Consider the following 23205-nt stretch of genomic DNA (forward strand, 5'->3'; position numbering starts at 1 on the left):
GGGCCTACCATGGTAACGGGAGCAATGAATTACATGAAGGAGACAGGAAGGCTTGGCCCTTTGCTCTGCAGCCGGGAAGCTGTTTACCTATTTCACTAGACTGGAATGTGTTTTCGCGGAGGCTGGCTGATAACTTGAAGGCAAAATACTGTTTTGGCAGGCAGGCCAGGCCGAGCCAGGCACCGCTTCGCTTGGCAGGAAGTAAGGCAGAGGTCAGGGATGCATCTCCATGCTGCAGCTTTCAGAGGCAGAGACAGAAGTGGTTCGAGGGCAGAAATCAGGGCCTAGCTCTGCAGAGCCAGGAAAAACGTGAAAGTGCACCATGTAAAGACGTTGGCATGGCATGGTTAGGAACTGAATTATCAATCCATTCATGGTGGATCTGATAGAGGACATGTTGACGTTGGACGCAAATGTATTTGCGTCTTCAGATTCGGTTGCGGAGGGAAGTTACATGCACTTTAAACTCGTACATGGAGACGTTGGGGTACACGTTAGGGGACATATTTGACCATAAAAATTTCAATTACCTCATTCCCTCCTTGTCCCCTACGGACCCTTCAGGATATATCTATTTTCATGAGACCATCTATTTGTTCATATAACATCATCTGTTGTTCTTTCTTTATTCGGGAATGGGAACGTGAACTTGGGCGGGGAATACAAGCTGTGGCGCACAAGCCGCAAATCGCTGGCCCACATTGAAGACACAGACAACAACTGAATACTATGGCCAATATAATCCCTAGGAATGACAGTAGCTTCCATCCCCAGGCTGTTATTACACTCCAGAGCCAACCGGACCAAGTCCAGGAGCCTGGGTTCTGATGTATCTGATGGGCAATTTCGTGAAGTCTGGTGATGGCCTTATAGACTGATGGCGCGTTATTAGGAATAAACACGCAACAACTGGATCCGATGACTCTACAAGCTCCGCCCCTATCGGCCAGGATGACGTCAAGGACAAGGCGGTTCTGAAGAACAACAAGTCTCATAGCAGACTGCTCCTCTGTTAAGTTGCCCAAAGCGGAAGTAGTCTCATTCACTACTGCTTCGAGGATTCTGGTTAATTTGCGTATCAGTTTACTATTTGAGACAGTGCCTAAATAAGGAAAGAATCCTTTATTGAAATCTGTATATTGTTCCCATGTAGTTTCAGTCTGATCAACGATTGGGAGATCTCTCCTTTGTCTAACGTGAGTGAGGCAGGAATTCCTGTGATAATCAGATGGGGCTAGAAAAACTGGTGGCAATAGGAATGCAATGAAACAAGTACCATTCCAATCTAGAGGTAATCGTACATAAGCTGTCTGACCACAAATGAAATAGGAATGTCGGGAAGCTTTGAATGTAGACTTGCCTTCATCACTGAATTCGACCACAGTAGTACAGTCACTATGGCCTAGATGTACTGAACCAATTTTTCTGACGCATAATACACCTTTTGCTGGTAAAACTGATATAGATGGCAAGTCTGGACTAGTTTCTGACTGAACATTTAGAATCATGAGGTTAAGTGTAAAATTACCTAATCCATACACTTCATTTTCTAGATCGGTCCCTGTCATTTGTGGAAGACCTTCTTCGTCTGGGAAACATGCTTTGTTCATGACTGTGTTCAGATTTCCCCATATCCATTTGCCTTGGGAAACACGGGATTCAGTGTCTAAAGAGGATATTAAACTAAACCGTGCACCACAGGAACCATTATGTGTAAACGGGTAAGGAAAGAGGGGCAGAGCTCCCTTATAGTCCTGATAGGGAGGGAGTCGGCCACATATCCAACAATTGGTAGCATTGTTGATCTGGTGAGAATGGTGTAACATACGGATGAATGTATTGTTGCGCAGTGCAAGGCGATAAGACAATTCATGTGGGGGTAGTTCACTAAACGTGTGCTCTGCAGTGACATTAGAAAAAGAATGTGCAATGGGAAAGTACATATATAACATCCAACTGATGCAGATTAACGTAAGACTCAGAAAAAACATAATAAGTAACGTGCAGATACAACGGCTTCGGAGATTTTTACAATAACGTCGTTTCTTGATCTCCTGTCTATCTCTCTCTCTATCGGGGTCTATCTTATACATGTCAAGAAACTGTCTAACCGCTTCACCCAGGAGGGGACTTAAACAATTAAACTGTCTGACTTACTAGACCTCAATTTCAATCGGTACTCCTGCTGTGGAGTTTTCTCTACCAGGGGGAGTTTAGTATCAGAGTCTGGAATGCGATAGTCCTGGGAATCAGTCTTTGGCGGAAGTCCATAAAATTTTTTGACGTGGCTCGAGTGGAGCCAGCCTTTTCTTCCCTCGATCTTGACTGCAGTCCTTGTAGTCAACAAAACGATCTTCGGCTCTTTCCAGCGGGGCTCCAGAGGGCTTGACCGATCAAAATTGCGGACTACGACAACATCTCCTGGGACCAGCTCATGCGGTTTCACCTCGGTGTTGTCTGGAAAGGCTGCCGCGACCTGTGAACGACATGATAGTAGTGCAGACATCAAGGAAGCAAGGTAATCTGTCAGCATAGTACTGTCAACATCGGTTATTTTACGTGGCATAGGCGTCCCCCACATATTAGGAGGCCTACCAAAGACCACCTCATACGGGGATAGCCCTGTCCTAGAATGAGCTACCATTCGCATATAAAAGAGGGCAACTGGTAAAGCTACTATCCAATCTACACCTTTCTCTTTACACACTTTGGCAAGACGGGTTTTCAGAGTCTGATTGTGTCTCTCCACGAGACCAGCTGCCTCAGGATGTCGAACACAGTGGAACTTCCATTGATATCCTAACAGAAGTGAAACCTGCTTCATGAGTTCAGACGAGAATGGCTGACCATTATCTGAATACACGACACGGGGCAAACCGTACCGTGGGAAAAATTCACGAACCAACTGCTTGGCAGTGGTCGGGGCAGTGTAATCTGGGACGGGATATGCTTCTGTCCATCGGGATAGGGCACATACAACTACGAGGACATACTTGAATCCTCAGCATCTGTCCATCTGGATATAATCCATCTGGAGGACTTCAAAAGGATGGTCGGGAGGATGAAATCCACCTCGTTCCACTGGAATACCTTTTCCTGGATTGAACTGACAACAGATCATGCAGGTACGCACTTTCTGTTTTGCTGCTGCTCGTAAATGTTTGTTAAACCAGAGGTTCTGTAAACTGTCTAACATGGCTTTCTCTCCCAAATGTGCTGGACTGTGTGCAGTGTTGATAATAACTTGAACCATAGAGTCGGGGAGAAACCATGTGGTCTTTCCTTTCGTCATCCATCCCTGTTCAGTCTGGACCCCTCCTTGTTCAGTCCATCTCTTTATTTCATCTGGAGTAGCATGTGTCTGTATGTCAATGACATCTTGTGTGGGGTCCCTAACTGTCATGCAATGTGTCAGTGAAGATACGTCAGTCTTTGTCATATCAGTCGTATGAGTATGAGTCTGGGCTGTATGTTTCCCTGTTCGATCTGCCAGGTCGTTACCCTGGGAAATAGTGTCTGTGACTTTTGTATGTGCTTTGCACTTCATGATGGCTATTGCTGTAGGCAAATGAATTGCTTCCAACAGAGCTTGGATGAGGGGACCATGCTGGATTTTGGCTCCGTGAGAGGTCAGGAAACCCCTCTCTTGCCAGAGAACACCGAAGTCGTGTACGACTCCAAATGCATAGCGTGAATCTGTGTATATGTTTACTTTAAGGTTCTTGGCTCGTATACAGGCTTGGGTCAGAGCAATGAGCTCTGCTGCTTGAGCTGACAGGGTGTCAATGCGATGTGTTTCTAAGACTTTAGTTTCAGTGGTCACTGCATATGCGGCCACTAGCTCTCCTGTACTTGTTCTCATACATGAACCATCCACATAAAGTGTCAGGTCTGGATCGGGTAGTGCAACATCTGTCAAGTCTTGTCTGGGCTTCGTGATTGTGTTATTGACATCCACGCAGTCATGTGGAGTAGGATCTGTTGTACTCGATGGTAAAAGTGTAGCAGGATTTAGTGTATTGCAGCGTCTGATTTCTATGTGTGGTTGGAATAATGTCAATTCATAACCTGTCAGTCGTGCTATGGTCAAGTGCTGGGTCTGTGTTCTGTTTAGGAGAACTTCCACAGAGTGTGGAACCTGTACTGTCAATTGAGTCACTTTGTCTGATTGCTAGAGCTGTTGCTGCAACTGATCTGATTTTAAGCACGCAGGCAAGGCCTGGGCTACTGGATCCAATATACTCGAAAAATAAGCACACGGTCTGTGTTTGTCTGCTTGAACCTGAGTGAGAACCGATAACGCTGTGCCATCGCGTTCTGTGACAAAAAGTGTAAAAGGTTTGCTGTAACATGGTGTCGCTAAAACAGGTGCTTGACATAAGGCTTTCTTTAATTCGTCAAAAGCTTGTGTATGTTCCTGAGTCCAAGGGAGAACAGACGAAGACGCTGCCTCCTGTGTTGTCAACTGTATAAGTGGTTTAGCTAGAAATGCATATTGGGGAATCCATTGTCTGCAATAAGAAGTGAGTCCAATAAAGGCTCGTACTTCCTTCTGTGTCTTGGGTTGTGGAAGATGTGCAATTAACTGGATGCGATCAGGTGTCAGCTGCCTACCCCACTTGGACAGCAAGTGCCCAAGGTACACCACTTGCTGGGCACAGAATTGTAACTTCGAAGGAGACACCTTGTGTCCCTTGTCCGCCAGGAAATACAAAACTGTCAGTGATGCATGTTCACATTCTTGTTCACTTCGGGCGGTGATCAACAGATCATCGACGTATTGGAGTAGGGCAGTGTTAGGAGGCATGTGAATACTGTCAAGTTGTCTTTTCAATGCTTGGCTGTAGATGCTGGGGCTTTCTGTGAATCCTTGAGGGGCGCGTGCAAATTTGAAGCTACGGCCATTTAAACAGAATCCGAAAAGGTACTGGCTTTCCGGATCAATGGGGACACTAAAGAAGGCATTCTTGAGATCGATTACAGTAAAGAACGTCGCCTCTGAATCAATAGCTGTCAATAATGAAGAGATGTCTGGGACCACTGGATACTGTGGTACAATACATTTATTCAATTCTCGTAAATCGATCACCAAACGATAAACTGGAGGTGCATTCGGATCAGTGCGTTTAAGAATCGGAATGATGGGGGAATTACAAACATTGGAGTCGGTTTCTACAACCACTCCTTGTGCAATGAGCTCGTCAATGATTTTCAGTAAAGCCACTACAGCATCGGGTGGTAACTTGTATTGTCGGATTCGGGGCAGTACAACTCCTGGCTTGAGTGTAACACGGTATGGTGTAATGTGCATACAACCTACATCAGTGGGGCCTTGTGCCCATAAATGTGCAGGAACATTCTGTAACCTGGGATCAAAATCTCTCAACACATAATGACCCTTAAAATCACGAAGGAACAGCCTTACTCCTTCCGGAGAACAACAAATTACAGCTCCTAGAGCTTTCAGCGTTTTAATACCAAGCAAGTTTTCTGGACATGATTTCGTGAGCAATAAATCTGTGGTACGGGATAATGGACCAACTGCAAGAGGAACTGGTTTCGATACTTCATTAACAATAGGCTTTCCTGAAAATCCAAGGGAAACATTCTGTGAGCCTGAGAGGGGTGCCCCTGGAACCTCGTCATGACTAATGGTAGTTCTGCTTGCCCCTGTGTCAATCAAAAATGTTCTATCCTTTCCTAATACCTGACTATGTACATAAGGACCCTCTTGATCTACAGGAACCTCAATAAGAGGCAAGCCAACCTCCCTCTCTAGGCTGTTTCATGTGTACTGCTGATAATCAGGGTAATCGGATTGTGCATACTGGTACATCTGCTGTGTGACATGTTGTGTCGCGGCAATGGGCTGGGGCTGTGGTACCACTACGGTCTGTTGTGGAACCTGCATAGGCTGCACATTCTGCGGAATATGTTGTTGGACCTGGTCCTGTCTAGGTGGACGTGGTCTCTCTTTAGTTTTACCTGTGGCTATATTGTGTTTCAGAACTGCACAATCGTTTACAGTGACCTGGCTGTTTACAATAGTTGCATGTCCCTTTAACAGGAGCTGCCGAATTATTGGACTGTGTCGTACCCCTTTTCTGACCATCAGCTGGAACTGACTGAGCAACTAGCACTTTCATTTTCGTGTCTTTCATACGTCTCTGTTCGTGATCATGTTCCTCCCTAATCCTGTTCTGGTGATACTGTAACATTTGTAACATTTGTGAAGGCGTATTTGCTTGCCATGTGCTCTCGACTTCCAATACACGGTTCTTAACCTGGGGTAATGAATTCTCGACTAATTTGGTCACAAATAGGTGTGGGTAAGACTCGCTACTTGTTTTCAGGCCACTATTAATAATAAAACATTTCTCAAATCTAGAATAAAAATCACTAGTGTCTTCGTCGTGTTTCTGTTTGCAGGCTGAGATTGCATCCCAGTCCTCCTTTTTAGTTGTCAACAATCTTGGCAAAACCTGTACTAATAATCCTGGTAATGCTTTAGTTTTCTCCCCAAGACCTAGACCTGGGGTTCGTCCAGTTTCTTCGTTTTCCAATTCCGTCCAATTAATCTTTTTATCTCCCACTTCCCATTCTTTTTCTTTGAGTTTCTCGTAAATACCGGCAGGCAATAGTACTTTTAATATTTTCATAATATCGGGATATGTATAATCTCCCATGAGTAACATGTCTTTTATTTCACGGTGAAACCCTGCTGGATCTTTATCATGACTAGGCACTATTTTCTTCATTTCCAATAATTCCATTTTAGTTATGGGCGTGTATACAAATACGCGTTGGAGCTCACTCCCTGGAGTTGCCTGGACGGGATGGACTTCTCGTAAAGGGTTCTGTCTATCTAGGTGAAAAGGATAGCTTACTGGGGATGGAACCGGAACGAAATGTGGAGTCAAAAAGGTTCTATATCTATGACGTTGTTCGAGAATAACATTAATCAAATCAGTACCCAGGCCTCTCCACCTATTCAGGAGTAATTCGTCTAATACATTGTATAGGGGACCTGGATCAGAATGCTGACTTTCATATAGCATAATAATATGTTGGATCATGTACATACCAACTAAACGTTGTTCAGTCGGAGTAAGACTCAAAAATGTTTGCGCTACTGAATCGTCTCTATACACGCTGTCATTATCGGCCCACTGTACTGCGGACCGTGCTAGTTCTTGTTCACGCATTGTACTAAGTTCATTGTAACCTATTCTGTCTTTCAGGATTTTATCAGTGGCTTGGAATAACTGTTCAAGAGAACATTTTTCTGGTATGGGGGAAGAAAACATCTTTTATTTTCTAGACGTATCGGTCTGTCAAAAGGTCTATCAGAAGGGTACTGTTTAGGGAGTTTCGCCCTACCTACGTAAGCTATTGTGTCTTGAGTCGCTGCTGGATTCTCTGGTTCTTCCTCCTCTGAGGAGTCCTTTTCGTCCCCTGTTTCGGTTGTCCTGTCGGCTTTGCGTCGGGCATGTATGGCCACTATTTCTTTACGGATCTTTCTGGACATGACATCTATACAATTTTGCTTATCATGTTTACATTCTGCAATATTCTGACTCCATTTTGTCAATCCTTCCATTTCTTTTTGAGAATAACCTGGCTGATCTTGTTCCCTTATCAAACAATTAATCAAAAATCGCAATATTAACCCTTGAGTCTCGACTTTCTGATATGCCATGGCCTCACGAACACATTCTGGACCCTCCCCCGATCGAATAAAATGATATATTTTGTCTAGATGTTCTGGCATTTCTGGTAATGTCATCAAATAATCTGTAACACGTCTTAAACGTAACGATGCTAACATCAGGTCCCCTTGCTTGCCAGGGACAGGATCGTATCTACAATCTCCAATTGTTTGTTTGAGCTTTTCAGCTGTGCTTGCTTTAGGTGTACGCTGCATTGCTAATTCTCTCATTGTCAATCGATGTAATTGTGGCGGAGTGTGGGGGAGGCCACCTGTGGCCCCTCCTGAAACGGAAGCATGAGCATAACCTGACTGTGGGGCGGGTATATGTAATGGGATTGAACCCTGAGTTGCATCTGTCGAAAAAGGATTAGTAGGGGGAACAGTAGCAGGAAGGCCAGTAGGGGAAGTGGCAACATGTGCGGGAAATTGGTGACGTGGAGGGGTCGTGGCTTGATTGGCCGGTGCAGGGTGCTGAGCATTGTTGTCAGGGGGTACGGGTAGTACGGGCACATTAGTATAAGCTGGAGCTACACCATCTAAATAGGAAGAAAGGAATATATCTGCTGCGGTCTGTTTGTGACGGATTTTAGTCGGAACTAATGGTGGCGGCAGATCATTCGGCATATCCGGGGTCGCCTTGGGCAGGCCCTCGGCTAGAACTGGATACAGTCCTGTAATAAGGGCATTTCTCTGTCGGTCTTGTTGTTCTATTCTGACTCGTTCTCCTTCTTCTAGTAGTTCCTTTTCTCTAGCTTTTTCGGAATCCTCTCTGCTTTTTTCTGCTTTTCTGAGTTCTTTCTCTGTCCGTCTATGCGATTCTTTGCGCCACAATTCTATGGCATCTTTCTGCGATTGTCTGGCTTTCTTTTTCCATAACGCTTCTTCTACTCTCATGATGCACTCGGCATCCCATGTCCCTGTAACGGGCCATCTCTGATTCTCTTCCAAGTCCTTCGTATAGTCCACCCATAAGTCTAAGTACAGTATGGCATCTAAGCCATGCTTGTGGTACATAAAATGACCTGGAGTGTCCCTAGGTGGGACGGGAATTGCTTCTTCGAGTATCCCTTTCCTAGTTCCTATCCGTCGTAATTTAGAAAACAGAGGCATTTTTACCTCTTACCTGGACGCAAAAACACGATGACCACAATAAAAATGCAAACAGTCATTCATACCACGACATCAATCACATTGAAACATTTCGACCAGACACTGTCTAATACCTTCTAAAACAAAGAATACTGAAACACTGAATCACTGTATTACTAGATGCACTGCTAAACAGTACAGATGCACTGCTAAAACAGTACAGACCGGATCTGTGTACCCAAACCCGTCTTGACCGGATACAAATTAATGCACCCGTCTTGATGCGTCCCCAGCAACGGTACTCACCGGGAAGCACGGAACGGAAGGCCTCGGAAACTCGACTGGACTGGACTGCTACGACGTCACTGCTGCTGCGCACTACGCATGCGCCTTGACGCTTCGGACAGGTGGGCCTCTGGACACCTCGGACACTGCTCTCTCGGCTGGGCTCTGGTCGGGATCCTCCGCACTCCTCCCCGCCTCGTCTGGATGCTGTCTCGCAGTCACCGTCTCCACCGTAGGCCTGAGGGAGATACAGGAAAACCTGCAGATGCGCATAGGAGTCCGTCACGGCTGTGGTAGGGGGCAAGGCCTGCGACGCATCGCCGGCGCGTGGGGTGGGGGAGGGTCCCTGTTCGGGCGCCAAATTATGTGGTAAATATAATTTACCGTACAAGTTTTTCCATATAATTACTGACAAGTAAAAGAATAGCTCAATCAAATGAGAGTCAGAGTCCGTGGTGTCTGAGTCATACGGGCTTTAATCGGGATGGCTCGAGCCATGGAAATCAATTCCATCAATACAAGGGTTCGGGGAATATGCAATGATGGCAAAAAGATGTCAACGATTTATCAACAGTACATGACATATGTAGTAAAACTGTACAATGGCGATGGATACAGTAGGCGTGACAAGTGAAAAGAATATGATAAGAACACATGTGCGTAGCAAAAAGGCGTGTACAAGGGTGTGCACGGAGGTGTGTGCTGGAAACGTCACAGAAACGTGTCATAAGTGGGTGGGTGCATAGAGGATTCTGCAGAGTCAGCTGAAACATTTCACCTGGATGCGCACGCAATTAGTATGACGTGGGACTAAGGAAAACTGGGGGCTTTGACTTTAACACTAGTAGGGGAGACAGAAGTCTAGCATGTCAGATCGACCTGTTCCTATAACATGTCTGATATCTTGTATTTGGGGAATGTTTAATCTGAAGTAAAAGGTCTCTCGGGCAGAGGCTATTCTATACTAAATGCATAGGTGTCTAAGTGCAATGCGCGGGGCCATGGGCCTACCATGGTAACGGGAGCAATGAATTACATGAAGGAGACAGGAAGGCTTGGCCCTTTGCTCTGCAGCCGGGAAGCTGTTTACCTATTTCACTAGACTGGAATGTGTTTTCGAGGAGGCTGGCTGATAACTTGAAGGCAAAATACTGTTTTGGCAGGCAGGCCAGGCCGAGCCAGGCACCGCTTCGCTTGGCAGGAAGTAAGGCAGAGGTCAGGGATGCATCTCCATGCTGCAGCTTTCAGAGGCAGAGACAGAAGTGGTTCGAGGGCAGAAATCAGGGCCTAGCTCTGCAGAGCCAGGAAAAACGTGAAAGTGCACCATGTAAAGACGTTGGCATGGCATGGTTAGGAACTGAATTATCAATCCATTCATGGTGGATCTGATAGAGGACATGTTGACGTTGGACGCAAATGTATTTGCGTCTTCAGATTCGGTTGCGGAGGGAAGTTACATGCACTTTAAACTCGTACATGGAGACATTGAGGTACACGTTAGGGGACATATTTGACCATAAAAATTTCAATTACCTCAACCCCCAGGAAAGAGATTTGGGTTGTATCCATTGCTCTTCTTCTCACTAAGCCGCCCCAGTTTTGACATAGTCATATGCAAATAAGTCTTGACCCTGCTCCTCATGCGAACAGACCAGTCCAACTGCCAGGCCAAGTCCTCCCTTGACCAAAAACAAGCATTCAGGGCCCGGTTTTAGGGTATCACCCTTTATCAGACAGGTTAGCTTAAGTCCAGAGCAAGGGACCTACGTGTGCATACCCTTTGCCCTTTATGGCAAACATAGCGAACCCCAAAAGATGCTGGACAAAGTGCTGAAACCTTTCAACCACTCACCCCCAGTCAAGAGATCTGGGTGTAATGAGTGTAACAGTGCTTGTATGTGTATGTGAGTAGATGTGAGAGTATGTATATACGTGAAAGTGTTGCTGTGAGACTGTATTAGTTTATGAATGGGTATGACAGTGTCTGTATGGGTTTGTAGATGGCTGTGAGAGTGTCTATGTAAGTGTAAGTGTGGGCGTGAGAGTCTCTGTGTGAGTTTGTCAAAAGGTGTAACAGTGTCTGTAGAGTATGTAAATGGGTATAACAGTGTATGTATGGGTACGTGAGTGGATACAAGAGTATGTATATATGTGTATGAGTGTGAGAATCTCCTTATAGATTTGTGAATGGATATGAGCATGTCTGTATGGGTTTGTGGATGGGTGTATCACTGTCTGTATGGATGTAACATTGGGTCTGAGAAGATCTCTATTGGTATGTGAGTGGGTGTCAGCATCGGTAGGAGTGTAAGTATGGGTATGACAGTCTCGGTATGGATTTCTGAATGGGAGGGAGAGTATCTCAATGAGTATGTCACTAGGTGTGAAAGTGTTAGTGTATAGGTGTAATTATGGGTGTAAGAGTCTGTTTAGGTTTGTCAATGGATATGGCCATGTCTCCATGGTTTTGTGAATGAGTGTAACAGTGTCTGTATGGGTGTAACTCTAGGTGTGAGGAGGTTTGCATGGGTATGTGAGTGGATTTGTGTGTCTGTTTACATGTAAGTGTGAGTGTGAGAGTCTCAGCATGGGTTCGCAGATGGGTGTAAATGTGTCTGTAGAGTATGTGAATAGCTGTAACAGTACCTGTACAAGCATGTGAGTGGGTGTGAGAGTATGTATATACATGTAAGTGTGGGTGTGACAGTCTCTGTATAATTTCTGAATGTGCATGGCAGTGTGTGTATGGTTTGTGAATGGGTGTAAAAGTGTCTGTATGGTTGTAAATGTGGACGTGAGAGTCTACGTATGGGCTTTTAACCACATGCACGCGGCGGGTTTTCCCGCTGCGCGCTGAACTTTTAAAAACCCCGCGGTTCATGACGAGCTCAGCTCGTCATGAGCGCTTGACAGGTAATCCTCATGACGAGCTGAGCTTGTCATCAGCCTCGAAGGGGTTAAATGGGTGTAACAGTGCCTGTATTGGTATATGAGTGGGTGTCAGATTATGTCTAGATGGGTAACTGTGACTGTAAGAGTCTTTGTATAGGTTTCTGAATGGGTGTAACAATGCCTCTAGGGTATGTGGATGGGTGTGACTGTCTGTATGGGTATGTGAGTGAGGCATGGTAAGATATTTCGACTGACATTAAAGGTTCTAGTCCAGGAAATCATGGACTACAGCGGATGACTTATAAGTACTTTTGAGTATCTAGAGTTAGTGGTAAGCCTCGAGATGACACTCTGTTTCTGCCACTGGAGAAGAAGTGACAATACTTGAGGGAGGTGTCGCACCTGACCCTGGGATTGAAGGCAAAGAGGAACTTAAAAAGAACATGTACTTTCAATTCTAAAGGAGATTGAAAAAGTTAAAATGACCCACGAAAAGGCACTTGACACCATGAATATGCAAAAGGAATCAATGACTACTAAACTAATAGTGTTTGTTTAGAGCTTAACAGAGGGGAGTTAAAGATAGTTGAGGTAGAGCAACCGACCATGAATGATCTTTTAGGTGTTCTTGACAAGGTAAAGCTAAATGTGTGTTGCTTGATGTAATCCTTATATTAAATGGAAACATTTGTGCTATAGTTTTGAAAGTTAATCAGACCGATATTGAACTCACATTCATGTGGTCATTTCTGGCAAGCTGAAGCCTAGGTAGCCATTAGGGGCTGTGATTGCCTATTCAGAGGATTACAGGATAAAAGAAAGAATTCTTGGCAAGATGTGAGAGTTGTGCTTTGTGTGTACCAATGCAGGCGACACAGCATTTTTCCGTTGCTGATTAAACCATCCACAAAAGGAACAGATGATGGATGGAAGGCTGAACAATGCAAACATTCACCCCAGTCACAGATCTGGGTTTAATCCATCGTTATTTTGCTCACCACCTCAGTTTGGTCCCTGCCATATGTAAATCAGTCTTGACCCTGTTCCTCATGGAAACAGTCCAGCCCGAACTGCATCCAGCATCATTAGGAGTTTCTCAGAGTTCCAGTGACTGGTGCACAGGCCAACATTTTGCAGTAGTATTTTGTTCACGGATGATTCACACACTCTGCACGATGTAGGAAGCGAAAACTATATTGAAGGATTTTTCAAGCTGATAAATATGAGTGAAAGGGCCAGCAATTGAGAGAAATCTCCTTACTTTTGTTTATTCGTGTGTGTGGTATATGCGAGCTGGGCTGCATGGTTGGTAATTTGGGAGTAGCAGGTTGACCCTTTCAATGAGCGTTTAGAACAGCCTAGATACGAGCAATGCCCTTGAGTGTTATAGTACACTCTTGCACCCCTATCCACACATCAGAGTGTGTAATTCATCCAAACACGAATACAAATATAGAATTAATTTGCCTTTGGTGAATGGGTACATAGGATATTCGACCCTGGGACCATAGTATTGGTTGAGGCAGGGAGAGTTAAAAGGAAAACAGAGAATGGGATTAAATTAAATAGTACATTAATATAAAAAATGCTGTTGGTTAACTTGAAGCGGCAGCTAGCAGCCTAAAAAAGGCAGGGAAATGTTTCAGTTATTCTTCTAAGATCCAAGTGGCAGATTTATGATGCCCTTGCGCCGCAATTGCGTCACTTAATTTGACGCAACGGCGGCGCAAATAATGCGCCCTATTTACAACGTGGCGCATCTAGGAGATGCATCACGTTGTAAAGCACTGCGCCATAAGGAGGCGTTCCTGCGCAGGGGGGGCGTTCCTGCGCAGGAACGCCTCCTGAAAGTGGCTGAGTGAAATCTATGAGATTTCACTCAGTCACTTTCAGGGCAATGCTGCGTCAAAACCCTGCGCTTGCTTGAAGCAGGCGTAGGTCTTGACGCAGCATTGTGTAGATGGGGCACCCCCGAACCTTGCTGGAGCTGTGTCGCGCTTGCGACGCAACTCCAGCAATGCGCCACCTTTCTGGCACAGATGCGTCACGCATCTGTGCCGTTTTTGCACCATGGTGCGCCGCATTATAAATGTGGCGCACCATGGGTGGCGGAGCTGTGGCGCACTGTGGCGCACTGTGGCGCACTGTGGCGCACGTTAACTGGCGCATCCCTGGGGATGCGCCAGTTAACATAAATCTGCCCCTAAATGTGGAGGGTAACTCACAGTGTCAGAAGGGTCATTGTCGATTGAAGCAAGTGGCTGGGTAAAAGCGGTCATTATTATTGCATCATCTCTATTTAAGGGAGTTGCTTGTACCGTCAGAAGGATTGGAGGTATTCTATTTAAGATGGTGGACAAACTTACAGCGACAGGCAGTTAATACTTCAGACTCGCATTAAGGGTCATGACTGTATGGATCTATAGCAGGCAACTCTAAATTGTGGAAGAATAAATGCTGGAACCCTCTACCTACATTTTCCTTCTAAATCCTTATTTGAGGATTATTCAATTGCAAATGCCCTACAAACTGAGGGGCATATTATCAAGGGGGTTTATCTCCGCTTTTTTGGATTAAAAAGCCAAGAAAGCGGAGATAAAATTATCTCCCTATTACCTAGCTGTCGCTAACACCAGTTAGCGACAGCTAGTAGGAGATAGCGACCATCTTGGGCCCCGCTTTGCATGTCAGTGATATTTATCACTAATGACATGCAAAGTGGGCTTGCCAAGATGATAGCGACTGGAAACAGTCGCTAACATCGCTATCTCCTATTACCAACTTTTGGGGATATTCTCGCTAAGCGCGAATATCTCCAAAAGCTAACACCTGCCCTGAGCAGTTCTTAGCCATGTTATCCAATGGGAGGTGGATAACATGGCTAAGAGCATTAGCGCGGTAATGCATGAATATCACTGACTTTTCAGCGATATTCATGCATTGCGGCCGTTTTTTATCGCATTTGCGATAAACCTTGGTAATACCAAGGTATATTTGCGATAAAAATCGCCGCAGGTCAGCGGTAATTTTTTGTCTCTAACCAAGCAATAGCGATAATTATCGCTATTGCTTGGTAATATGCCCCTTCAATTCGTGGAGCCAGTGCAGCCAGTCCAACTAAGAGCATTACTTCATAAGGACTTAAAGAGACAGGGTTTAGAGGGTCACTTAAAAAATATAATATTATAGTACGCATATTTTAGTACAAAACATAACATTTAAGCAAGGTTATCCTTCTTTATGGCTATCCGGACACTTGTTTGTAAGGACTATGGAATCTTAGCAACTACCCCCCCCCCCCCCCCCCCACCCCCCGTAAAAAGTTTTGCAAACTTTAATTGATGCTTCTTAATTTATCACCCAAAAAATCCAACGTTAGCTTATTTTAATCATAAAATGTATTTTTAATACTTCCATGCCTCCCACAGCGCTAATAGGCAGTGCGTTTAGTGTCTTCTTAAATTATTCAGGCAACTGTGAAAAGTATGCACAAGATAAGTACTTGGCAGCAATTGTTGGCTTTCTCAACAGAACAATAGTGTTGTGTATTTTAGAGGAGTTTTCGAAACATGTAACTTATCATTAACAATATGAGTTGCAAAAGTAACTGAAGTAATAACATGTAAAACATTTAACGACGTTTTCTGTCTATTTGGTTTGTGTCACACAGCTACCGATTGGCACCACACTTTCATTTTCCAACGCAGTTCGAAGACGTGTATTCTGTAGCCAAGTTTTTTCTACAGAAGGAGATTCTTGCTCAGTATCATGTGGATCCCGAGAGAGTCTGTGTGTCAGGAGACAGTGCCGGAGGGAATCTTGCTGCAGCGGTGGCACAGCAGGTAAACATGCCAGTTGTAAAGCATGCGTGTTAAAAATGAAATAACCTCAACAGAACAAAACTTTACCACTTTGCTCTATGTGTTGGCAGTAAAAGTTATATTTTGGATATCTCTATAACTAGAGGAACGTTTTTATGGCATAGGCCTTCTGGGATTTTCTGAAGTCATTCTAGACAAACGTTTAGTTGTGGATTATCAGCTAATAGTGTGATTTTCATCAATGTCATTTGCATGAATCAGATTTATGCAACGGCAAAACTGGTTGTTCCGCCCAAATTTCATGGACAAACATAAAACATGGACATATTTCAAGGGTCCCTGTGGAAAATGGGTTCCAGCATGATGAAACCCCCCAAACGCCTCAGATGAGTTTTACCACTGCCAGGGAAAGTAGAATTATACGGCAATGGAGATCAAAATTCTGCAGCAGATTTATCCAAATTCTGCAGAAAATTTCCAAATTATGGAACAAAAAACACAAATTGTACACCACCGTGCAGTACATTTTCAGCACAAATTAATACTTTTAATTGAAAGTTGCAAATCACATGCCAAGTGTTGTACATACATATTCATATGTTAAATGCTAATGCCACAGAATCACATAATTCGATTGGCAATAACTATTTCTCATTGTTTTATCAGAAATATTTTTATGAAAGAAAACCTGAGGATTCTAAATCCAGTCATTGCCCACTGTTTACTGCAACTTGATGTCAACAGTTTCAAAATCTCACCCCGCTCTAAACTAAGGGGCTGAATTAGATGTTGGGGGGACTTCTGTTGCCCCACCGCAGCAGCGGTCCCAAGTTGAGGTGACGGTGTCCTGACCTCCGTATTTATATGTGACATCAACAGACTGTTGTCCGCTGCATCAGCCGTCTTCTTGGCTGGCTAACAGTACTCCATCAGGCCAGCAGGATTGCGCTGAGCCGGTTTAGATGTTCCCGTTTTGCTGGTGGTGTCCTGGTGGCAGAGTTATGCTGGAGTGAGTCCATGAGGGTGTAGAGACAGGTAAGTACTACTTATCAGTATCTCACTACACATATATATTGTGAAACTGTCAATATGTATATGTAGGTAGTGTGAAGGGCCCTTTTTTTAATATATCGCATTGAACACCAACAACATACGCACACTGTTGAATGTACATCTGCAGGCACCACAAGCACAACACCCACAACCACCACCATCAAAGAAATATTTTTGTAAGTGCCAATACAGATGTGTACATTTTACCATGATAAGTTGTAAGATGAACACTCATGCATTACACATAAACAAATTACATGTGACAGCAAATGTAAACATACAAAAGGCTAAAGCAAATGTTAACACACAATTCATAGTGAGACAATTGACACAGAAGCCTATCATAGATTATAGCAACAACTGGTTGGCTTAGTGTTGTGGTGAAGTAGTAGCTGCACAGGAAGGACCTGAAGTGGGAACCCGAAAGAAGGTATGTTTTCATCTCTATTTATTTGTTTCTGCGAACCCGAATATGGAAGTTTACATGCCACAGTTGCCTCGACGGAAGGGCACATCAGCTCTGCAGTATTCTTGGCGGAACTCCCTCCAATAGCTGTTCTGCCACTAATGCTATCAACATTGGAGGAAGATTCTAATGGAGTTGGCGGGACTACCTGCATTGACCTGCAAACTTCTAAATACAGCGGGCGGACCGCCAAGCCAGCAGGCAGTATAACTGTTGGAAAAGAGACGCAGGACCCGATCCACCATTTTCTAAATCGGGCCCTAAGTCTGTGATCAACAACGGAAAGGGCTTTTATTCTAAAATTCTACATTCCAAATTAAATAATTAAGTATTGTTCTCTTCTTTTTATAGCAGATAGATAAACAATGTAGTACAGCATTTCATTTATTATTTTGAATACAAATTTCCCGTACATGAAAAACACATTTTCAAGTAAATTACCATAACACTGATACATAAAATAATAACTTAACTGGTAGCAGAATATGGTCATATTTTGCCACCTCATGGTTCTATTGACAGTAACCATCAAGAGGCCACCAGCTTCCTAGTTCGGGATGTCACCAGAAATCCTTGATGGCAATGCTGTATCATATTACAAGGTTACCTGTTGTGGGCCATGTACGACTGAAAGACAGGCCCTGATCCCAACCTGCCCTAAGACCAATCACATTCAGCATGTCTTTTCAGTTGTGTGCAGCCTATTTTGGTCACAGAACCTGGCTGGTTTAAATTCAAGTAGTTTGTTCATATGGCATTTCGCTGTGAGCTGGTGTTTAGCTATCCCTGTATCCAGCCTTCACAGGCATCAAAACACTGCTGGCATGGCATTTATGTAAACCCTTGCACAAGAGGACAACCACAACTATGTACGGTCGAAGGCAGTAGGGTTGCCTACGGGTTTAGGCCAAAGGCAGTCACCGTACCCAACCTACGACAAGGGCAATTTTTATTTGTATGTTATTTCGCTATTATGTTATTAATATTTGTTCCCTATTTATTTTCTGGGCTACGCAAACCTTGTTTCTGGGTTACACACATTCCCAAAACACATTTTCTACAGTTGTATTTTTAAGGAGGCTGTTGGAACAAGTTCAATTTAGAGTAGTATTGAGAAGGCATGGCCATGCTTGGACCACTTACATTGTTGGATGAGTGTTAGAAATATAAGGTATCTGACCCTTGAGTGATTCCAGGGGTTGGTTAGCCTATCTTCTGTGTGAGATATGGGGCATAACAAGCTCCAGGGGCCTCTGTGCAACTTCCCAGCTGACCTGCTGCACTGAACTTGCATTTGAACCTGCTTGAGCCCTGCAGGGCTCTGCTGGAGAGAGTTCTTGATCCCGATGAGGTGCCCCAGGTGCTGGACCTTTGGCTGGCATCAGTTTGCACTTTTCCAAAGAAGAAGATATGAAATCCTGAAATTTGGGCTCTAAGCAACCATGAATGGGCCCCTTCACACTGAGACTCTGCCTCCTTTGACAGTCTCCAATGTGAAGCTCTGGTGAGACCTGCTCTTCACACTGCAGCGTCCTCCAGCGATGATCGGCAACACAACATTTGCACTATAGCAACAAAAGACCGCCGTGAACACAAAAGTAGAGATCCAGCAACGACCATCCACAATGCCTGATCAGCTCTTAGCGCTAGAGCAACAACAGTCAATGATGCCTGGCCTCGCTTCATGCTACAGCAACAACCATTGGTGACTCTTTCCATGCTCATTGCAGCCTCCTCCACCTTGGAACTCTTCGCACTGGACTTTGAGAAGGTAACTTTTTCAGTGGGACTAACCTGGTCCTGACATCCGACCTGCACTCCATCGCAGTCCGTTTGAACTTGTGACTATTCCCTAGTATAGTACAGCCAGTTGCATGAGAGAGGAATTTTGTGCTTTTAAGAGCTATCTTTACATAACACTTTAAAATGTAATAGCTCAAGTTCTACTGATTGGATTTTCGTTGTTGTAGTATATATTTATTCATTACCGTTTTCCCTATTCTGCATTGGTTTGGGATTTTTCCAGGGGTGAGCAGAACTTGGGGACTTTCACTTCACAGAATTCCATGCAGTTACATGAAAAATCACCTAGATTCTGCGGAGTTCAGACAAAGGGTATAAAATATGCATGTTGCTTTGCTCATGCTGCAATATAGCGCCTGTAGTGTGAGCAATGCTGAAAAATCAGCACAAACAGCACCGCGCAGTGCACAAGGGTGCGCACCCATTTTGAGTTAATTTTGCTGCTGCTCGAGTCTTTAATTTACTCAAGCGTTAGCAAATCTACTTCAGAGGAATTAACGCATAAAGAAACCATGGAGTGAATGCTAATGTTCTAAAATGAGCAAATGGACCATTATTGAATCCAGCCTTATCATTAGGTATTATGATTACAAGTTCTATCTCAGCCTCAGGCACACACATTTGTGAACGAATTTTTTAAAAAGTCGACCCTAACTGATGGTTGGGCTTGGTTACCGACTATCCTCACTAAGGGAAGATATTTGGGAATGTTTGATGGATGAACCGCCCTGTTATTCTCCTAAAGTCTATTGGGATTTGCTCCTGGAACGTACATGGCCTTACTAGTCTGCTGGAAGATTGTGATACAATAACCTTTTCACAGAATTTTGAAATGCTTATGTTCCAGGAAACTTGGAAAGTGAACAACGCTGCCATTATTAGCTATCAAGAATATATCATTTCTACAACTCGCTTGTCTTCACATGGATGAGCGAAAGGTGGGCTTTCAAATGATATTTTATTGGAATTAGATACTAAGGGGTCCATTAGGATATAGGGCTGATCGCCACCCTGCCGCATGGTGGTGGCGATCCACTCTAAATCCTTCCCCGCCCGCCACCAATATTTACCCACCGCCATATTAGTATGGCGGGGGTACCGCGGCGGACGGGAAGACCGTCTGCCACTATTCCGCCCAGTCCACAAATCGACTGGGCAGAAAAGGGTTTATTTTGGTGGCGGTGTCTGCTAGACACCTCCATCCATATTAGCATGGGGGCGGAGAGAAGCCTTTCCATGGCTGCATTGCCGCCATGGAAAGGCATGCAGATTTTGCTTTCGGGGGCCCGTTGTGGACCCCCAGGTTATTGGGGGGGGTGGGGGGTGCACATTGGGGATACCTATGGTACCACCCTGCATTGTCATGGACATGGCGGCAGGCACCCCACGGTGCCTGTCACCTTGTGCATGACAATGCACGCAGTGCATTCCCAGCATTGTGACGGGAGGTGCTGTGAGCACCGCCCGCCACAATGTTGGGAATGGAGGATACCACAATGGCATCCTAATCACTGGTGCGGCGGGACCGCCGCACCACTGGCAGCCGGTCCCAGCAATGCTAGGGTGGCGGGCGGATGGAAGTCTGCCCACCATCCTAATGGGCCCCTGAGCCTCAGGAAACTGATTTTCAGTTAATTTGACTGAAATGCATTAAAATGCACTTGCACATTTCAATTATTTTATTGAACGAATATCTGAGTACAAAGAGATTGAATAAAATAATGCAACTTACCACCCTGTAGGAAATAGTTAAAAACCTCACACATCATTACCCGGGAAGTAGCCGAATTGTTTGTAGAGACTTTAACATGCATATGGTCACTAAGAACGCTTCAAATAAATTAAGTAGGGACAAAATACAGATGTGTGGTACCCAACTACAAAAATTTGATCAAGTGATGTTACGAGAGGACCCTCACTATAATCAAATAGGTGTGCCTATATTAAAAAATTCAAAGCAAAATTCTATAATTGACTATATACAGCAACCAGAATTAGTGGGTACCATGTAGTTCCTCATGTGGAAAGTGACCACAATCCCCAAATGAAACATTGGCTCTTGTAGCATACCACCAGACAAAGCCTAGTAACTTACAGCAAATGGCAATTGCTTTTATCCGGAAAAGGCTGATATGGAAGTCATCAAAAATCCCAGAAATGTTGTCTTTTACAGAGAAACAAATAGAACTGGCACTATGAGAACTCCCAAATGGAAAATCAATGGTGGAAATCTGACCCTGTCTAAGCTTTTCTCTAAAGGAAAATTGTTCAGTTGGAAAAACAGTTAGGAGAAATCCCAATAAGCCTACTCACAATGGGTGGTATTCGCGTACATTATACCTTCAAAAGAAGACACACAGCAAAGCAACAAGGGAAATATATAAACAAACAAATTGTGCCTCCAAATTTTCTGAAAAACCTAATTGAAGAGTCTGAGAGAGTATACAAACTGGAGATTTAGAAGGCAAAAAGGGAGTTCCACGAGAAAATATGTACGAACCAACATTATTACCTGTAACACCAATATATGAAGGGATTTTGGGGAACAATTTGGAAAATGGTCGACAAGGGCAAGTAGTGCCAACATTCCAAATCTGGCTTGCACACCTTTATTTTCAGGTTGTATGAGGCTTCACCAAAAAATGTGCGTAGAAAAAAACACCCAATGGACCCCTCCAGTTATCAGAGTTGACACAAACTATTGTCATAAGGTGAATGAAAACCCTCAAAAGCAATTATTATTTGAGTGAATCAATAAGGAAATGATAAAACCAACTATTGGTGGGATTCTATTCAATGGAGCACTCAGCCCTATCAGCATTTCTAAAGCCGTTTTGAAGCTAATTCAGATGTATGGGCAAGAATCCTAACCCCATTATCAAAATTTTGGTAGTGACCAGAGTGGTCACGGAATCTTGGCAAGGGAGTATTATACAGCCTACACATAAGATTGGCCCTCCAGAAAATCCAGCGAATTATCGTCTAATAACCCTAACTGATGTGGAGCTAAAGGTTTTTGTTAGATGCATACTAAGGATCTGGAAGAGTGGGCCACGTCATCAAACCTAATACCAATTCACCAATCTGGCATTTGAAGAGGACTGTCAACAATTACAAATTTACTGTATCTCACATTGCTAGCGGAGAGGGCATTACATAAAATATATATATTTGCTTTGTTGGTATGAAAGCTCCTTTTGACTCTATTCTGTGTATGTTACTCTGGTCAAAGCGGAATGCATGGGGTGTTCCACAAAAATTATTAGAGATGATTAATCTGTTTTATACAAATACATGGGTCCAGGTGAAACTGGAGGGAGGTAATTTTTTGACTCACCATTTTGATACTTCCCACAGTCTGAAGCAAGGCTTTGTGTTAGCTCCATGTCTTTTTAATCTTTTCACTGCTGATTTACTTCTACACCTGCAAACTGTAAATGCTCACTCTCCAAAAATATGATGACACCATATTGCTCAGCCATACCCCAATCGGCTTACAGTGGCTCATAGATTCACTTAACATTTATATTATAGCAAATAGTATACAAATGAATACAAATAAAACTAAAATCTGGCATGCGGGTACAGAAAGATCATGGCACAGTAATCTATACTACTATTATAAAGAGAGAACTTGCACCTTTTGGCAAGGTAAACTCGAGAACCACAGCGGCTGAATTGCACCCACTCTTGCGGTACAGCGACAGGCGGCTGCCACGGAGCTCAGGAAATGGCGGTCGGCTCCACAGACTTGGGCCTGGCCTGCAAGGATGGCTCTGGGCAACCCTGGAACTCGGACGCTTGACTGCTAGGGCATGGGCCCCATTCCCAAAAGCGTCCCCTCAGCCTTGAAGATTCTACAAGAGTCACCGGGGCCCCCGACTCCCGCAGACTTCCGGTGGGGAGCGACTGCCATGATTTGTTGCGGAATGGCCACGACGTAGCCACGGGGTGCTCTCATGCTGACGCCAGCTTCAGTCTGAAACATCCAGAAACACTGTAGACTACCAATTCGATCAGTTCCGGTGGAGCCCCAACGTGACCCGGTAGAGAAGAACTTGCCCTCCCCTCTTTGACTGATGGTT

General features: G+C 44.3%; 1 protein-coding gene across 2 annotated transcripts in view; it reads left to right on the plus strand.

Moving 5' to 3' along the window:
• The window catches only part of LOC147683765 (arylacetamide deacetylase-like), a 278023-nt gene that overhangs the window by 206345 nt on the left and 48473 nt on the right, over window positions 1–23205 (plus strand). For both annotated transcript variants that reach the window (XR_015300967.1, XM_086944134.1), the window contains exon 4: window positions 15648–15819. Coding sequence is in view for 1 of the 2 variants with exons in the window: in XM_086944134.1 (XP_086800260.1) it covers window positions 15648–15819 (172 nt within the window). In the remaining variant the exon portion in view is untranslated. The remainder of the gene's footprint in view (window positions 1–15647; window positions 15820–23205) is intronic.

The sequence above is a fragment of the Lissotriton vulgaris genome, chromosome 11 (assembly GCF_964263255.1).
Source record: "Lissotriton vulgaris chromosome 11, aLisVul1.2, whole genome shotgun sequence".
Lineage (NCBI taxonomy): Eukaryota > Metazoa > Chordata > Amphibia > Caudata > Salamandridae > Lissotriton > Lissotriton vulgaris.